The sequence below is a fragment of the Aspergillus tanneri genome (genome assembly GCF_003426965.1).
Source record: "Aspergillus tanneri strain NIH1004 chromosome Unknown AapTan_8_pilon_pilon_pilon, whole genome shotgun sequence".
NCBI lineage: Eukaryota > Fungi > Ascomycota > Eurotiomycetes > Eurotiales > Aspergillaceae > Aspergillus > Aspergillus tanneri.
Genome location: NW_022984635.1, coordinates 1,098,720 through 1,114,753, shown reverse-complemented (window position 1 = coordinate 1,114,753; position 16,034 = coordinate 1,098,720). Strand labels below are relative to the sequence as shown.

The 16,034-nt window shown below is 46.7% G+C and overlaps 6 protein-coding genes across 6 annotated transcripts; 3 read left to right on the top strand and 3 right to left on the bottom strand.

Annotated features, from left to right (window-relative positions):
- Nucleotides 1-244: 244 nt before the first annotated feature.
- ATNIH1004_010987 (MDR family MFS transporter) lies at nucleotides 245-2,344 on the top strand (the record flags this gene model as incomplete). The annotated part of the gene is made up of 8 exons (XM_033575554.1): nucleotides 245-523; nucleotides 575-651; nucleotides 711-937; nucleotides 986-1,009; nucleotides 1,058-1,129; nucleotides 1,179-1,685; nucleotides 1,741-1,901; nucleotides 1,952-2,344. The coding sequence occupies 8 exons, from the start codon at nucleotides 245-247 to the stop codon at nucleotides 2,342-2,344; spliced, it is 1,740 nt and encodes a 579-aa protein (XP_033421409.1).
- A 96-nt stretch (nucleotides 2,345-2,440) lies between these two features.
- Nucleotides 2,441-3,277, bottom strand: ATNIH1004_010986 (RTA1 domain-containing protein; the record flags this gene model as incomplete). Its single annotated transcript, XM_033575553.1, has 2 exons — nucleotides 2,441-3,078; nucleotides 3,130-3,277. 2 exons carry the CDS (start codon nucleotides 3,275-3,277, stop codon nucleotides 2,441-2,443), a joined length of 786 nt encoding a protein of 261 aa, XP_033421408.1.
- A 1,396-nt stretch (nucleotides 3,278-4,673) lies between these two features.
- On the top strand, nucleotides 4,674-5,259 carry PLR1_2 (Pyridoxine 4-dehydrogenase; the record flags this gene model as incomplete). The annotated part of the gene is made up of 4 exons (XM_033575552.1): nucleotides 4,674-4,901; nucleotides 4,962-4,991; nucleotides 5,043-5,196; nucleotides 5,252-5,259. The coding sequence occupies 4 exons, from the start codon at nucleotides 4,674-4,676 to the stop codon at nucleotides 5,257-5,259; spliced, it is 420 nt and encodes a 139-aa protein (XP_033421407.1).
- Nucleotides 5,260-5,846: 587 nt separating this feature from the next.
- On the bottom strand, nucleotides 5,847-6,430 carry ATNIH1004_010984 (cell wall mannoprotein 1 family protein; the record flags this gene model as incomplete). Its single annotated transcript, XM_033575551.1, has 2 exons — nucleotides 5,847-6,035; nucleotides 6,089-6,430. The coding sequence occupies 2 exons, from the start codon at nucleotides 6,428-6,430 to the stop codon at nucleotides 5,847-5,849; spliced, it is 531 nt and encodes a 176-aa protein (XP_033421406.1).
- Nucleotides 6,431-7,697: 1,267 nt separating this feature from the next.
- Nucleotides 7,698-9,863, top strand: ATNIH1004_010983 (uncharacterized protein; the record flags this gene model as incomplete). The annotated part of the gene is made up of 1 exon (XM_033575550.1): nucleotides 7,698-9,863. One exon carries the CDS (start codon nucleotides 7,698-7,700, stop codon nucleotides 9,861-9,863), a length of 2,166 nt encoding a protein of 721 aa, XP_033421405.1.
- A 226-nt stretch (nucleotides 9,864-10,089) lies between these two features.
- On the bottom strand, nucleotides 10,090-16,005 carry ATNIH1004_010982 (uncharacterized protein; the record flags this gene model as incomplete). Its single annotated transcript, XM_033575549.1, has 10 exons — nucleotides 10,090-10,391; nucleotides 11,272-12,821; nucleotides 12,886-13,423; nucleotides 13,491-13,764; nucleotides 13,841-14,032; nucleotides 14,090-14,300; nucleotides 14,366-14,748; nucleotides 14,802-15,387; nucleotides 15,461-15,532; nucleotides 15,587-16,005. The coding sequence occupies 10 exons, from the start codon at nucleotides 16,003-16,005 to the stop codon at nucleotides 10,090-10,092; spliced, it is 4,527 nt and encodes a 1,508-aa protein (XP_033421404.1).
- Between the last annotated feature and the right edge of the window lie 29 nt (nucleotides 16,006-16,034).

Below are 16,034 nucleotides of genomic sequence, written 5' to 3'. Positions count from 1 at the left end.
TCTGGTCCCTTCGCACTTCGGGGGTGCTTATCCCCGACTCCGTGATACGATAGCATGTATCCACCAGATCGGAAGGACATCGGAATATGGAGGCAAGATCTGACTATTTATATACTCCGGTCGCCCAAAAGTCTTGTCATGTTTTTGTCGCGACATTTGAGTACCCTTGTGGTTCACACAAGTTGAAAAAAGAAAAGAAAGGAAAAGAAAGGGTTAAAGGTGTCGTCTATTACTACCTCCGACGATGACAGACCAACAACAACAACCCACAGAGCCCACGTCTCAGGAATCCAGCACCTGGAAAAACGAAGAAAAATCAGCGAACCCTCCATCCTCGTCGGACTCGACGTTGAAAGACCAAGAAAATACAGGCAGCAACAGCACTAACTCCAAATCGATCGATTCATCGAAGAATGCCGCCGACGAACACGAATGGATCGAGGGGATCCCCTTGCTTATGGTGCTGGTGGCGGTCACACTGGTAGTGTTCTTGATGCTGTTGGATATGGCGATTTTATCGACGGTAGGAGATACATTGTATTCTATGGGAGATGCGCCGGACTAATGTGTGCAGGCTATTCCCGAGATCACGAGTCAGTTCCATTCGTTAGATGATGTTGCCTGGTATGGCAGTGCGTACACAATATCAAGGTATGGATGGATGGTATTTGTGGATATATCATGTTGGGAGTTGCTGATATAGAGGGTAGCGCTTCCTTGACGCCATTGACAGGGAAATTCTACTCCAACTTCAAGTCCAAGTGGACATTCCTTGGCTTCTTTACCATTTTCGAACTCGGTTCTCTTCTCTGTGGAGTCGCCAATTCCTCCAAAATGCTGATCGTGGGGCGAGCTATCGGTGGTATGGGAGGATCGGGCATGGTCAACGGGGCTTTGAATATTGTCGCGGGCGCGGTCCCGATGCATAAACGTCCTCGTGAGTATATCCTTCTCTCTCTTTGTTGCTTAAGCTAATTATCGGTAGCTCTGATTGGGGTTATGATGGGATGTAAGTAGAATGCTCTGAAGACCTCAAATACCGTCTAATCTTTCTCAGTTGGGCAGCTGGGGCTTGTTCTGGGTCCTCTCATCGGCGGTGCCTTTACCACATACTCGACCTGGCGTTGGTGTAAGCAGTTTCTCTCATGCAAATACCACGACCACCGCTAATTATCTAGGCTTCTATATCAACCTCCCAATTGGCGGCCTTGTCGCTATTCTCCTCGTCTTTACCAAAATGCCCGAGCAAAAGCCCAAACGTCCCGCCATCGACGTTCTCCGAGACTCGTTCACAAGAAAGTTCGATCTGTTGGGATTCGCTCTATTCGCCCCGGCTGCCATTCAGCTGCTGTTGGCTCTACAATACGGTGGTCATCAGTATGCTTGGAAGAGTTCAACTGTCATCGGACTGTTCTGCGGCTCGGGAGCCACATTCATTGCGTTCTTCATCTGGGAGTGGCGGGTAGGCAACGATGCCATGATCCCACTGAGCATCGTGTGCAAACGCATCATCTGGTGCAGCTGCATTCTTTCAATGATGTTATTTGGTATCACAATGATTGTGGCCTACTACCTGCCTATTTACTTCCAGTCGGTGCGAGGGAAAACCGCGATTATCAGCGGTGTGGATCTGTTACCCAATATCCTGGGTCAGTTGTTCCTGGCGGTGGTATCGGGTGTTATGAGTATGTTATACCTCTGTTAGCCCCTGTCTAGACAGACAAATTCTAACTAAATCAGTGGGAAAACTCGGCTACTACCTGCCCTGGTCGATCTTCGGCTGCGTGCTAACCACCATCGGAAGTGGACTCCTCAGCACAATCTCCCCCACCACTTCGACAAAAGACTGGGTTGGATACCAACTGCTCATCGGACTGGGTCGAGGATGTTGCATGCAAGTTGTAAGTGTCACGTACTCCATCGTGGTTCTACAGGAAACTGACCAGCAAAGCCTATGGTCGCCGTGCAAAACGCCGTCGTCGCCGAAGACGTCTCCCCAGCAATGGCCATCCTCACCTTCAGCCAGACATTCGGCGGTGCCATTTTCCTGGCTATTGCTGAGGTCATCTTCGCTGAGGGTCTGAGAGAGAAGATCCCGAAGTATGCGCCCACCGCCGACACAGCGGAAGTCATTGCCGCAGGGGCTAGAAGATTCCGATCCATCTTGAACGAGGAGCAATTGGCCGGGGTGCTGAAGGCATATTCGAAGAGTATTGGTGAGATCTTCTACATGGCGATCGCCTTGGGAGGCATTGCGCTCCTGGTGACATTTGGTATTGGATGGAAGAATATCAAAAAGGGGGGAAACGATCAAGCCAAGGAGAACCGTGAGGACGGCGTATAGAAATTGGCTTATGGATTATGACAACCCTCTCTCATAAAAGTATATATAGACGAATTTAATCTCCGCTAATACATAATATCATACATTTCCCACTTTCTACACCCCGATATCAATATACTCCGTCTTTTCTACCAAAACCCTCCCAGGATGAAAAAGATGAAACACAGACTGCACGACAAACATCGGCAATGTATCAAACACATACATAAACACCTCATGTCCCATCAAATACCCATCATTACCCTCAACGAACTCCACGATCCTATACACACACCGCGCAATAATCAACGCAGCGACCCCCAACAACACAAACAACAGTCTGTCTACTTTCGAAACCAAGACCCTATCTTTGCCTCTATTTTTCAACCTCTTGACGAACACCAACGTCACCGTGAGAAAGAGCCCGAAGAACCCCAACTGAACAAACAATCCCACGATGGTAATCTTCTGTCCCATATCCGCCATGTCCTTGATCGCCATCATCCCGCCGCCAGACGACTGCGTCAGGAAGGCAATAGCATCCCCGATGACGAAGATCTTGGTGACTTTGTACGGCGAGATGGGGGAGAGTCGCGGTTCGCGCGTGAAGATGACGATGCGGCCGTAGATCATGTAGATTGTTGCTGCGTAGAGGGACGGTGGGAGGAGGATGCAGATGCTCTGCGCGATGTAGGGGGACATAGAGGTGGTGTCGTTTGCGGAGATGATTCGTGCTATGTATCCGATTGTCATCACTGCCTGTTGTCAGACTGGATTAGAGAGTTGGTAAGGGGGAAGGGACAGACTTGTGGCGCCGATGACGAAGGTTGTGAAGAAGTAGCATTTTAATTGGACGAGTTGGTAGACGTGGTAAATTGTGCTGATGCCGTAGCAGAGAATGGAGATGATGCAGGCTGGTTTGCTGGGGGAGAAGTGGTAGAAGACGTAGGTCATGATTGAGAATGAAGAAACAAATGAATGATATATAGCACTGAGTAAATTGTTGAATTGCAAGTTCTAAGGAATGACAGTAATAAAAAACGACCAGAATGAGCGATATTGAAGATATAAAATTACTGCTGCTGTAGGAAATTTATATTCTTATAGATATTATACACCACCCCTATTCCACTCTATCTACTCAAGCTAGAGGATCATGCAAATCCACGAAAATAAACTACAATATACCACAAAATGCATTAATCCTAATCGCGCCGTGTTCGTACTCGCAAATGTCCGATGATGGGTCCGGGCTGCCGGCTCTGCCGTTGGCATCAACGCTAGTCGGTCCATGTTTCAGATATCATACTGGCTGTCTAGGATGATAGCGCACTTTTAGTTAAGTTGTAATTTCCAAAGCTTAGTATGCTAAAGCTAAACGAATACGATGGGGCATTTTGTGCATACATCGAAAGTCTGACGGTCATGTGATATGACAGCCCTACACTCCTGAATCGGTGGCATTCCCTTTTCATGGAGGCTGTGCTCAGGTTTATTATCAATTTTGCTCATCATTTGATGTAAAATACGCAATTAGCCTTATGTTATTATGCTGTCGGTTTCACGTCTATCATGGAATGGCTTTTTCCGTCCCCCTGCAATCTGACAGTCCTTGGGCTAACAGTGGAAGCGCAGGCTAACCTGACACCTCGAGGACGGATATTACCATACAGCCCTAATTTGAGACACAAGGTGGATATTGAACCCTCATCTATATAACGATGGTATTCGGAGTTTGGTTTATACCAGGGAATGGGCAATCGGCTAACGACACGATCTCCGTCTTGACGCCGCACCAACCACAACGCAGCTTCAAACAAAGACATTGTTGGACTCTACATTGCTTTATGACTAGGTTACTTTATCAAATCCCACCTGTCACCGATACCCAATTCAACAGCGATGGTATATAACAGTGAGCCAGAAAACAGAGATCCAAACGCCAGAACCATCGTCAGCAACACTATCTCGATATGCCACCACCTCATCCAACGGCTTACCAGCCACTGACTTCGGCCTTCTCGGCATGACATGGCGCCCTCAAGCAACACCCGACAAACAAGCCTTTTCCACCATGAAAGCCGCCATTACTAATGGCGCAACTACATTTTCCCCCTCCTGGACCTACGATATGCCGCCAAAGGAGCCCACAGCAGGCCTATCACTGCTATAAAGACACTTCAATAAATACCTCGAAGACGCAGCAAAAGTAACCCGATTTATCCGTGCCTATCTAGACGCCAAGACCTTCTCCCCAACCAACACTCGCGAAGGGATACGCGCCAGCGTAGAAGAATGTGCCTGTATTCACGACGATGCGAACAAGATAAATATTTTCGGTCCGACGTGCATGGACTCCAATGTCCCTGTCGAAGAGACACTAGAAGCACTGAAAGAGCTCGTGAACGGACAGATTGTAGCAGTGGGGCTGTCGGAGATTGGAGCCGCCGCTATCAAGAGAGCGCATGCGGTTTGTCCACTGAGTGTTGTTGAGGCGGAGTTCTCGCTATGGACTACCAGCGGAGTTTCCGCGACCTGTAGAATCTGGGAGCTATATTTTGAGCTATGCGCCGCTGGGGTATGGGTTTTTGACAGGGCAGGTGACGAAATTGGAAGATATCCCTAAAGGTGATATCAGACAAATATGTTTAGTCGATTTCAACCCGAGGTAGGAAATAATCCTCATACTTGGTGAGGCCTGTGCTGATGTGGGATACAGATCTTCCCGAAAATCCTCGAGCTGGTCGACAAAGTCAACGAGTTTGCTATACGTCGAGGCGTCACCCAGGTGCAGCTTATGCTGGGGTGGATCCGCGCGCACTCGGATACCGGGGATTATATTGCGATTATTCCGACTCCTGTGTGGCTGCTCAGTGAGTTGAGGATAACTGTACAGTGGCTGGACTCACCATGGAGGATAAAAGGGAGCTCGATGATATCCTTGCGTTGTACTGGATAGTCGGGGAGAGACAGGTTCCTGGAATGGAGCCTCAGCTTTGGGGATAGATTGGCTTTAATCTCAGACTAGGTCAGTATGGATTCTTCATATACTGGAGTATGAATGAGATATGACGCATATTCGTAGACTTAGGTACATGTAGATGGGAAATTAGAATCCTTTAAGGGAACTTCGTCTATAGGACACTCCATCTGGGTGCTATCTATTACCTCAATCCTTGTCTACTTGCTTATCTTGGGATGTGGTATTCTACCGTATATATCCAAGCGTACTGAAGGATTCTTTTAAAGTGTATCGTCGACAGCTCTATATTAGTTACGATAGGCAAATAATGACATATGTACCTACCATAGGTCTAAATGCCTACAGGTACCGCCAGTGGACTACATAGATATGGATTTAAGTGAGAAATGATAAGCTGTATTGACTTCTAGTGATAAGGACAGGAGACAGAATACTTGGCTACCATATCTAGCAACCACTGCCTACCCAAAGTCTAGTGTCATTCAGCGAAGCACAATCCTCCATGAAGTCATGAATTCCCAATTATCCACAAATTACAATCTAGCTGAACTCTGCGATAGCATCCTCAAATGCACGATCAACCTGAACAACATATTCCTGTATGGCTTTGCTGTCCGCGTCATTGACCTTGTTCTGCAAAGCATCTGCAAGAGGGAAGCAGCGGCTCTGGAGATGAAAGAAATTCTGATGCATAAAGCCAATGAGGTTGGCCTCTCTGAAGGTGGATTTCTGTTATACAATTAGCCCCTTGTTCGTCCGGTAGTGAATGCTCAGAGGCATACCTTGGCCACAGCGTCATGAATGAAGTCCTCTATGGCTGGCTTGATCTGCATCGCGGCGTCGGTGACGGTCTTGCTGTCCTGGTCGTTGAAGGCCTGGTTGAGGACAGCTTCACGAGTAGCGCTGATCATATCATGTTCGATGGTGTGCTCAAGTTTCTCGATGGTGGCGCGGTCGACTCCAGGATTGTAGTTCTTGACAACATCGTTGAGAGCAGTCACACCGGCACCAACCTTGCGGAGATCATCAAGGATGGTAGAGATATCGCGATCTTGGAGTGGAGTTGCATTGACAATGTTGAGGAAGAAGGTAAGAAAGAGAGTAATAAATATGAAGAAGTTCATTTTGAATGATGTTGGAGGATTGAAAGTAGGAAAGAATAAAGGCTTCAAAAAGGTTTGAACTGGTAAGGAAGGCAAGATGTCAAGATGTAGAAGATGGCGAGAAGGTTTGAAGAGAGAAGACTGGGGGGTTGACCCTCCTTATATACTTCTCCAAAAGAGGAAGTGCGCAACATTTTCAGTGAATCCAAGTAGGGTGACGTCTCTCTGAGTGGGTCTATAGACGAGGAAAGATGGTCTATTCTACTATATGAGGTACCATTCACTTCTGATCCTAGGTGTTCCTGTGCGTACTTCCCTGCCCTGGCTATTTCTGGACCTTTCATGTCAAAGTGGCTTATTCTAGTAAAAAGTTCATCATAATAAGCCACTTAAATGTGAAGCTGTATATTAGATTAACATAGCTTAGGACTTGCTAGTAAATATTATATCCTTTCACTATGGTTAACTAATCATACCATAATATCTTTATATTATTATCTCTCAAGATTAAATCTAGTGAATATTAGGTAGTAGTCAATATATCTCTAGGACCAGGATATACCTCTAACCAGGCTAGAAAATTGTTCAATATATCTGGAGTATTATAAACACACCAGATTGCCTTTATATGGATTCCAGTACGTGCAACCAAAAAGACCACACATTGGACAACAACTTAATTGAAATTCCACAGATATCTACTAAGCGAACAGGACAGGTCGATGAAGCCAATTGCTGAGGATGCAATTGCAAGGGACTAGTGTCAAGATGGAAGACCAAGTACAGCTCCATTGCAGATGGTAGTTTCTAGAACTATGGCCTTTCACATATGGTAGATAAGAAACCTCTCATCTGCCATTGGGAAGAAAAAACAGGCAATGAGAGGGTACATATCTATAATATAGTACTATAGAGCCCCAGGCAATTTCATCAACACGTGACTGCCCAGAAGTAGAGAGTCAAGCGACGACTCCAGCTTCCTCATGTAACTTGAGAAGCCATCCCTTTCTTCCTTCCTATTGCAGTTTACCTATTCCCAACCTAAGCAGGTAGATCTGGATACAGAAAATATTGTACGAGGACGCAAGGCTCATATGTTCCAAGGTTTTGTTTCTACAGTGCATTCTTCACGGTTACTTTTGCTCCTCTCCTTACCGTATCTGTTCCAGTTTGTGTGTGAGATTTCTTACAAAACTTGACGACACTAAGATATTGAAGTAAGTACCAATTACACCCGTGTACCACATTGGAAATTCTTTTTAATGATAATGCCTAGCACGTCTGCGACATGGATACTCTGCAGGATAAGACGGACATCCTCAAAGAGCTACACCGAGACCTCGCAAGGAAGTACCAACTGCATAAGGTAGCAATCGAGGAAACATGGCGCTCTCTGGGAAGAAAAAAGCGGGAACAAGTTATCAAAGCCGGATGTGCTGAAGGCGTGGTTCTGAAGACCCCAATGGATCGATCGCTCGGCGTCGTCTGCCACATTATACCAGAGTGGAATCTGCGAGATCTGGCAGAACTAGGGTCAGATTATTTGCTGGATCATTTAAAGCATCGCGCAACCAACTCGCTCTGTGACCAGTATGCCAGTGGCGTGCACGGTGGTCCCGGGGATGCAGAATTCATTATCAATAGTATGAGGGTCAATCGGCTTCGACCTACCCACGCATACCCGTACTCATTCACGTATTTTGTGAATGAAGAAAGATATGGCCGAAGCTTTCGAGCATCAGACCCTGCATATTATCGAGAGATGATGGACAAACTATCAGTGGGTGTTGAAGCTGGAGTAATTGTACCCCAGTATACCGGCGAATTTATTATTGAAAGGCAGCTTAACATGCTACAATTGCTGAATATACTGGTAGGGGACATCCTTGAGCTGCGATCCAGCCTGAAAAAGAAACATACCCAGCAAGAGAAGGACGAGGACACAGCACGTATGGCTTTGAGATCCCTTTCCATAGACCCGAAGCCAGAAAAGCTGCCTTTGACTGAATTGGCTTCCCGCGCTCTGGATCACAAAACGTCCTTGGAGGAGTATGTGGATCTGTGCCGCACAGAGCCAACATGTCTTGCTCCCACAGTAAATCTCTGGTACTTTAGTCGACCTGAGCTTGTTCCCGATGAGAAAGGTCGGGTCCTTCCTGTTATCACAGACAAGTATATTAGCATAGCGATATTCGAAATGGTCCACAATGCTGTTATCGGTGCTGCTGTTTGGGATTACCTTCATCGTCTTCTTCAAACTCTTGTCGATAACAATAAGCAAAATGACCGTGCCTATCGTACCATTATTCTCCAGGAAATTGCGAACATCTCTCACTTTGAGTATCGCCGCGTCCAGAATTTGTTCAAGCGCTTCGTGCAAATGGGTACTGGCTCGAAACACTTCAAACGAGTCTTTGGCGCATACGACAATGGCCATTCGCGGGTCATTATGAAAGTCAAGCCGGACACCTTGACGAGAGTGGACCCTCAGCTTCATTATATACTCAGTCTTTGTAGAGTGGAAACAGACATCTCTCGGGCAATTGACTGGATTCAGAAATTGGATCAATTCCATCAGACCAGGCCGCTAGAAGAGGATAGAATGTGTTTAGGAGAATTCAACATCTTTGGGGAACTAGCCATCATCACCAGCTTCTTTTCTTCGTTGTCAAGGTCTCTTTCATTGCCCCCAATCAACTCTAAGAAAGGGCAAACGTACATCACCAGGCTGAAATCGTTGGGCAACGATATTGAATCGCTTAAAACAAAGGTTGACTTGTTGGAATTTGCCACCCCTATCAATAATCTTTTAGAGCCAGGGATGACGGAGGGAGCTATAAACGTGCTGGACCAATGTATTGTGGAAAATGCAGGAGCCGACTTGGCACTCCTCTATAAAGAATTGAATGAGGACTGCCTCTTGGATATGCAGGAAAGAAATGAGGAGCAAAAGGCAACTGCTGCACAGAATGCAAATACGGTGGTCGAACTCCGAAATAAAGAAAACATATGTCCAGCAGTGCAGGTTGAGCAGCGAAAGGAGAAACAGAAGACCCGTCCAGCACATTCATCTATTTACAGCAGCGTAGCCCCGGCTTCCCCAGCAAATTCGAGTATCAAACAGTTTGAGGAACATTCAGTGTTCAAGGTGAAGTCCGCAACGTTTGAGATATTCACAATATTGCTTTTCAAGCCAGAAACTAAGAAGTCAATCCACTGGTCTGCATTCGTAGCAGCTATGAGCGATATGAAGTTCTCCATTCTGCCAAAATTTGGATCGGTCTATACATTCCTTCCTCCACATGACTGCAATGTCCAGAAATCCTTCACGTTCCATCGGCCTCATGGCTCACGTATTGAGGGATTCGGACTTCTCTGGCTAGGACGCCGATTGAAAAGAGTATATGGGTGGGATGAGAGATCATTCAGCATTGCAAAAGACAACAAAGCATAAATTTCAAGAAGCACTGATGATACTCAGCAGGCATATGCTAGTTTTATGCATCGCTTTAGTATTCGGGCGATTTGATTTTCCATTGTTCCAAAATACCTGGCATTATAATGACCCAAATAGTTGTTTATGAGTGTGACATGGAGGAAAGTGAGTAAAATGTCTTTAAGCAGACTGCTTTTACCACCCTGTTTGTTTTATACTCATTCTATTATTATACCTGTATTCACTATCCAGATAGCAAATCCAATTCGTCGAGATGTTGAGAACTCTTGTTCCTCCAACAGGACTCATCACTGATATCCTGGCGGATCTCCATCAAGTAATCCTGTATCACATAGACTACAGCCATCTTGCTGTGGACGTCCCGATGGGCGCCGTCCTGCACACCATGAATAAAGGCGAGCAAAAAATCGTCCTTAAGAATCGAGTTTTTTCTAATGTGCTCCATCGTCTGTTTGGCGGCCATTTCGAGCTCCTCCCAACTGCTGTAATACGTCATTTTCGGGCCGCCCCCCGTTCCCGTGTCTCCTATTTAAATAGTACGATACTTCTGAATTGAATTGATCTTTGTTTTTCATAGCTCTATGGTTTTGTTAATGATTATAAGTGTCTCGGTTGTTTATGTCCAAGCTTTTAAGTTTGCCCCAAGCAACAGATATTATGCAATAGCAACGGCAGCTATGTACACATAACTTTGATTTCATCCCGAAAATAAAGGCATCTTGTTGTCTGCCAGCAGAATACTGTATATACTCCATGTTTAACAACTCCTGGTAAGAGGTCAGAATCTAAATATTTATCGCAGGCCTACATGCAGTCCTCACTTCCGCCCGCAACTTTCGTGCTTCTCTAGATCTGATTATGTGCCTTGCTGCGGTCCATCACCGCTCGCAGCTGTTGAGGATAACTCCGAACTCGGTTGCACATCACACGATGCTGGTAATTCCTGAGGTACGCCATGATTAAGCCATCTCTCAGACGATCCCGGCATTTCAAACACTCCAGCTGGCACTCCAAACGGATACGGAATTGGATCTCTATAATCGATGCCACTCTCAGAGATAGTATTCCTTTGCACATCAGCGTCAATTCGCGGTGACGGCAGGTATGCTGAGCTGGAAAATCGACTTGACATGGCGGAGATGCCGGCGCTTGTCTCATTCGCAGGATATTGATACGAAGCATGTCCATAGTGATCAATTGGATCTTCTGAGTATATATTCTCTTCCAGAACTGGAGTGCGCCATTTCTCTCGGTGTTGCGATTGATTCTGTGATCTGGAACGAGTGATCCTCCGGGAAAATTTGGGTATTGATGGTGATGCTACCGGACATATTCCGAGTCATTAACTCCAGCACACAAGGGAGATAGATACTGCACAAGAGGAAATGGAAGAATGAGTACATACCGGTCATATCTTCTTCCAGAAGGCATCTTGGGAATCCGCTGATTGGGTAGTATGTGGGTTCATTTCGATTTCCGTCGAGGCAGAGAAAAATCTCAGTCTCTGCCATTCTCTGCGTTAGACGCACCTCTATCTTGCCCATTGAAAATTGACAGTCACGGATCATTGAACGGATGGTTTGGTCCTCAATTACAATAAATTGCTCATCCCTTTCTCTGCGCCGCTCTCGGATCATAAAGAATGGCTGGTGTCCATCTGTTTGTGATCCAGAGCGACCCCGATTGAACGTGTTCTTTGACAGCTGATGGAATGATTCACCCAAACGACGAATTTGCTCCGAACCCCAGGCAAATCTACAAAGAATGTTGCCTTTTAGTGAGACAGAGCCATCGTCGTTCTCAATCATGTTGGGAGCTATAAGGGGTTCGAAATAAAAGGAAGACGCAATGAGACGATCGGCAATGGATCTGATGAAATCCCTGTCCTTTGTGAATCTGGATCGAGCCATGTCACTCAGTTGATCAATGGCCTTGACATCCTCTAGTTTGGGCGGGTCACTGTCTAGGGCTAGGTTTGCCCGGATGTACCTGTCGAACCTTGGTGGTGGGGGGTTTTTTTCGAAGTACGTTTTCCAGGTCCGCTCCGAGTTCAAGCTGCTATGAATATGATCAATGGCTATCTTAGCAAGTGATTTGAAGTGAGAAACCACCCCCCAGCTGGACGGCCTCGAAGGCAGATGAGGCTCCTGAGCTAGTGCTTTTGGCTTATAGCCAGTGCCCACCGAGAGGAAAACGTCGGGATGTTGATTCTCTAACGTATCCGGCCATAGTAACCTCCGCTCTCTAATGGCAATCTCCATGGGATTGTTGTAATATATGGCACCGTCTTGATAGCCCTGCCCGGATGGACTATGGAAAAACGGCTTGAAAATCGTCGGAGCAGCAGACGTCGCCCTGGCCGCTTCCCAAATCTTCATCTCATTCTCGGGCTTTTCGGACCGATAGAACCTATACGACAGTTCATCCACAGCACTGTGTCGGTTGTAGTTGGCAAGAACCGTGACGGAGCCTGCTGTGGTTGTTGTCGGCACCGCCACTTTCGTAAGTCGTCTCAAGCAAGCCGAGTTGATACCTTGTCGAGGTCCACCAAAGAGTCGATCCTCACCATAAAATGTTCTGAGCGCGTATTCCAGTGGCCTGGTTTCGAATTGACTATGCTTGGAGGCCGAGATGATCTGTCCAATTCCCGGAACTCCTATCCCCTTCCTCTTAGTAAATGCTTCGTGGCAGAGGGAACGGAAGGCCACGGTGCAATCCTGGACGGAATTTCCACAGGCTCCTAGTCCTAGAGCAATAATTCCACCCGTACTTGTTCCCACAATGAGATCAAAGAAGTCTTGGATATACAGCCCATGGCCCAGAGCGCGCTCAATCTGTTGCAGAATCGTCAGTTCTACAATCCCTCGTACACCTCCTCCGTCTAGAGTCAGAATCCGGGTTCCGGCTCGAGGGGGCTTAATTGATATTGGCCAAAATGGTGGACACTCGCCCTCACTGGGTATTGTAAGTTTGGTGATAACAAAAGGGGCTAAAGGCACAGATATAGTGCTATACTTACTTCTCAAGAAAATGCAAAGGACAGGATAAGATCTCAAAGTCATACTTCCCCTTCTTTGCCCCAAATATCTTAACACAGGGGGTGCATAGGACGTGGCCACAAGGCAATAGATGCTCCGGAGGTTCCACCAGACAGGCATAGCACGCTGTATGGCTCACAAATTCCTTTGGTCCCCCAAGATGATGATAGAAATTCTTCAGGACGGAGTCTCGGTGAATCAATGCTGCTTCTCTTAGTTCAAGTTCGGCGGAGCTTCCCATTGCATTTAGTAACTTCTGGCGTAGAAAGACCAGATTTGTGAAGATCATGGAGCGGAATGTTTGTCGAAACTCTCCAGCAGAAAACGACGATTGGTACTCTTGAACTGCCAGAACACGACCGTCTTTTAACTGGTGACCCTTTGCATGGTGGCCGCTTCGGACATTCACGCACCGTCCTTCGGTACTCACATACTCGCAAGGCCAGTGGCGGTCACAAAAGTCATCCAGAGCGTCGTCAAAGTGCTCGAGATACTCTGGGAATACACTCTCCGCAGGGCCTACAATTCTAATGAGTTAGTGGCGGTACAACAAGACCTATAAACTCAGCAAAGACATCTTTCTTACCTAAAGTCTTTCGCCGAGCTGAGTCCAGCATAACACAGGATGCAACGATATAGCTGAGCTCTTTGAATATAGCCGGGCCATCAAGCTTGTCTTTCCATACATCCAGGATATTTATCGCCAGCTTCAGAATATTTCCTCCGAAATCGGAGTGGATGGGACTATTGGCAAACGAGGCCTGGACGAAATCGAATGGCAGTTCCAAGTCGCATGTGAAATGGTCGAATGCCTGTTGCAAATAAGGCTGAAGTTCGTCCGAATTCAAAAGCATCCTGAGCTAGAGAGCGCGACTGGAGTCAGAAAGATACGAGGTAATAGCCCAAAAGGAGGGCGGAGAAGAAGAGAAAACGTACTTTACGTTTAGCTTCCAGTGACTCTAGGCATGCCCTGTTAATTTCCTGGTACAGACGCTCGATCTGCTCGTTGATCAATTTTGGTCGTCCTCTTTCTGGGATACGGACAACTCTGATCGTTGAGTAATAGGAGAGGAGAAGATCTCTAATGCAAGTAATTCGTCTCTGTCTAGGTGCCCAGAATGCCACTCGCTATATGAGCGGGGTCAGTATGGTCCATTCGCTATATTCGGAGTGATTCAAACATACAGCCCGAAGGTTGTGGTTTCTCTCAATTGCCTCGTTCATATTGTCCATGAGATGTTCCGTTGACTGATCAATATCCCATAAACGGGGATCTGTATTGTTCTCGGCTGCATTTAGGATGATGATGGCATGAGGAAGAACTGGTTGGTTGGAGGATTTCTCCAAGGCTGCCGATGCCCATTCTATTAGTTGGTCGACCACATTTTCAACAACCCTGATGCAGAAATAAATGCGCACATCAGCTTGGTTTCCCAGTGAAATAACCAATCCAGCACCTACCTAGGGTTCTTAGTCACAAAGACAATTGTGTCTGAGAAAGTGTATAGCAGACGAGGGTACAGATTACGAACTATATACTCGCGGCTTTTGGTTCTCTCAGTAGTCGCCCATATGATATCACGCTCGGATGGGCTGGAGCGTGTCCTGATTTCCTCAGGGACCTGATTTGCAGCTATTCTTCGCGCGGTCTTCATGAATTTTACACCCATCGGGGCTCTTTCGCCGCCATCCAGACCCTCGCAGTCTGCGTAGAGAATTGGATTTGCCGTATCTGCCGAAACTGGGTCGGAATAGAGGTGAACATCTCCCGATGTTGGGAGATCTTGATGCTTGATTGACCCCACAACAGGAACCTGTCTCTTCTGCTGAGAAGCTGATTGAAGCTGCGGGTGAATCAATGGGTGAGTTTGCATATGAGGAGAGGGGATCAACAGACCTCAATTAGAAGCTTTACCAAAGTGCTCTTCCCAGCCCCCGTCTGTCCAACGAAGGAAACCAAACTCGGGTATCGCAGTTGCTTCCTACGCGAAGACATCTCAGCCATCTCAGCCATTAAATTGGCATATCTTCCATGATCCTGGAAAATCATATCATCATCCTCGTCCCTGATAGTTCCGAACCACGAAGAATCCTCATCTTGCATATGCATCCAAGCTTGCGTTTTCTCATCCACTTCGATCTCCAGTGTCTGCTCAATAATTTTGGCAAGCTTGGGATCTGTCATTTCATGTGGTATACCTCCTTGAACACGCTGTCTTGTGTGTGGGGGGGACTTGATCCAGCAATTTGCACAAAATACATGACCGCAAGGGTAGCAAAAGAAGCATTTCCCATTATACGCAGGATATTTCCCACAATAGCACCTTTCCTCATCCTCTGACTCTCCATTTGGATTATCTGCGCATTCGGCTCTGTCCGCATAATTCGGCTCGTCGGTGGAAAGTGAGAGCAGAGGGCCTTGGGGCTCTACTCCCTGCGTTTTTGGCTTCATTACGCTGTCCATCTGATCACGAAACATCGGACTATGTGGGACCGTATAACATCAGCGACTTGTTATAATTACATCCAGGATTGGAAGAGAGTTGGACTACCTACGACACATCACTTAGATTGTCAATGTCTAGCAGACTATACTGTCGAGCAAGGCTCCGGGCTAGCTCTTCGTCGCTGGCATTACAGTTAGACAGTGAACGTCCTGACAAAGTACAGGGCACTTCGAACCTCTTCATGTAATGAACAGGCATCTGGGGTGGGCCTTTGACAAGACTCGGTCGCATGAAATGTGACTGAACATTGGCCGGTTTAAGTATATTTTGCATATCTTCTGATACTTCCGAGCATTGACTTGACCATACCGTTGGCGTTGTAGACTCGACAGGCGATAAATCAATTAATGATTCTTCTTGTGGATCTTCAAACACCGACAGTGCGTCAAACGCAGCGGACCCTGCTCTGCTTAATGCTTCTTCATGGGTGTTTATCCGAATATTGGGAGAGTCGCTCGGTCCGGGCAAATTCGTGGCCATTGAATATAATCCATAGCTTCTGCGAGTCCCAGGGTCTGGGACATGGGCCTCACTGGGATTCTGTGCAGAGTTCGCCCGCAGATGTTTCGGCTTGACAGGAGGTTTCGGAGGCATCTCTAGGATATCATGGTTGTTTGAAGAGG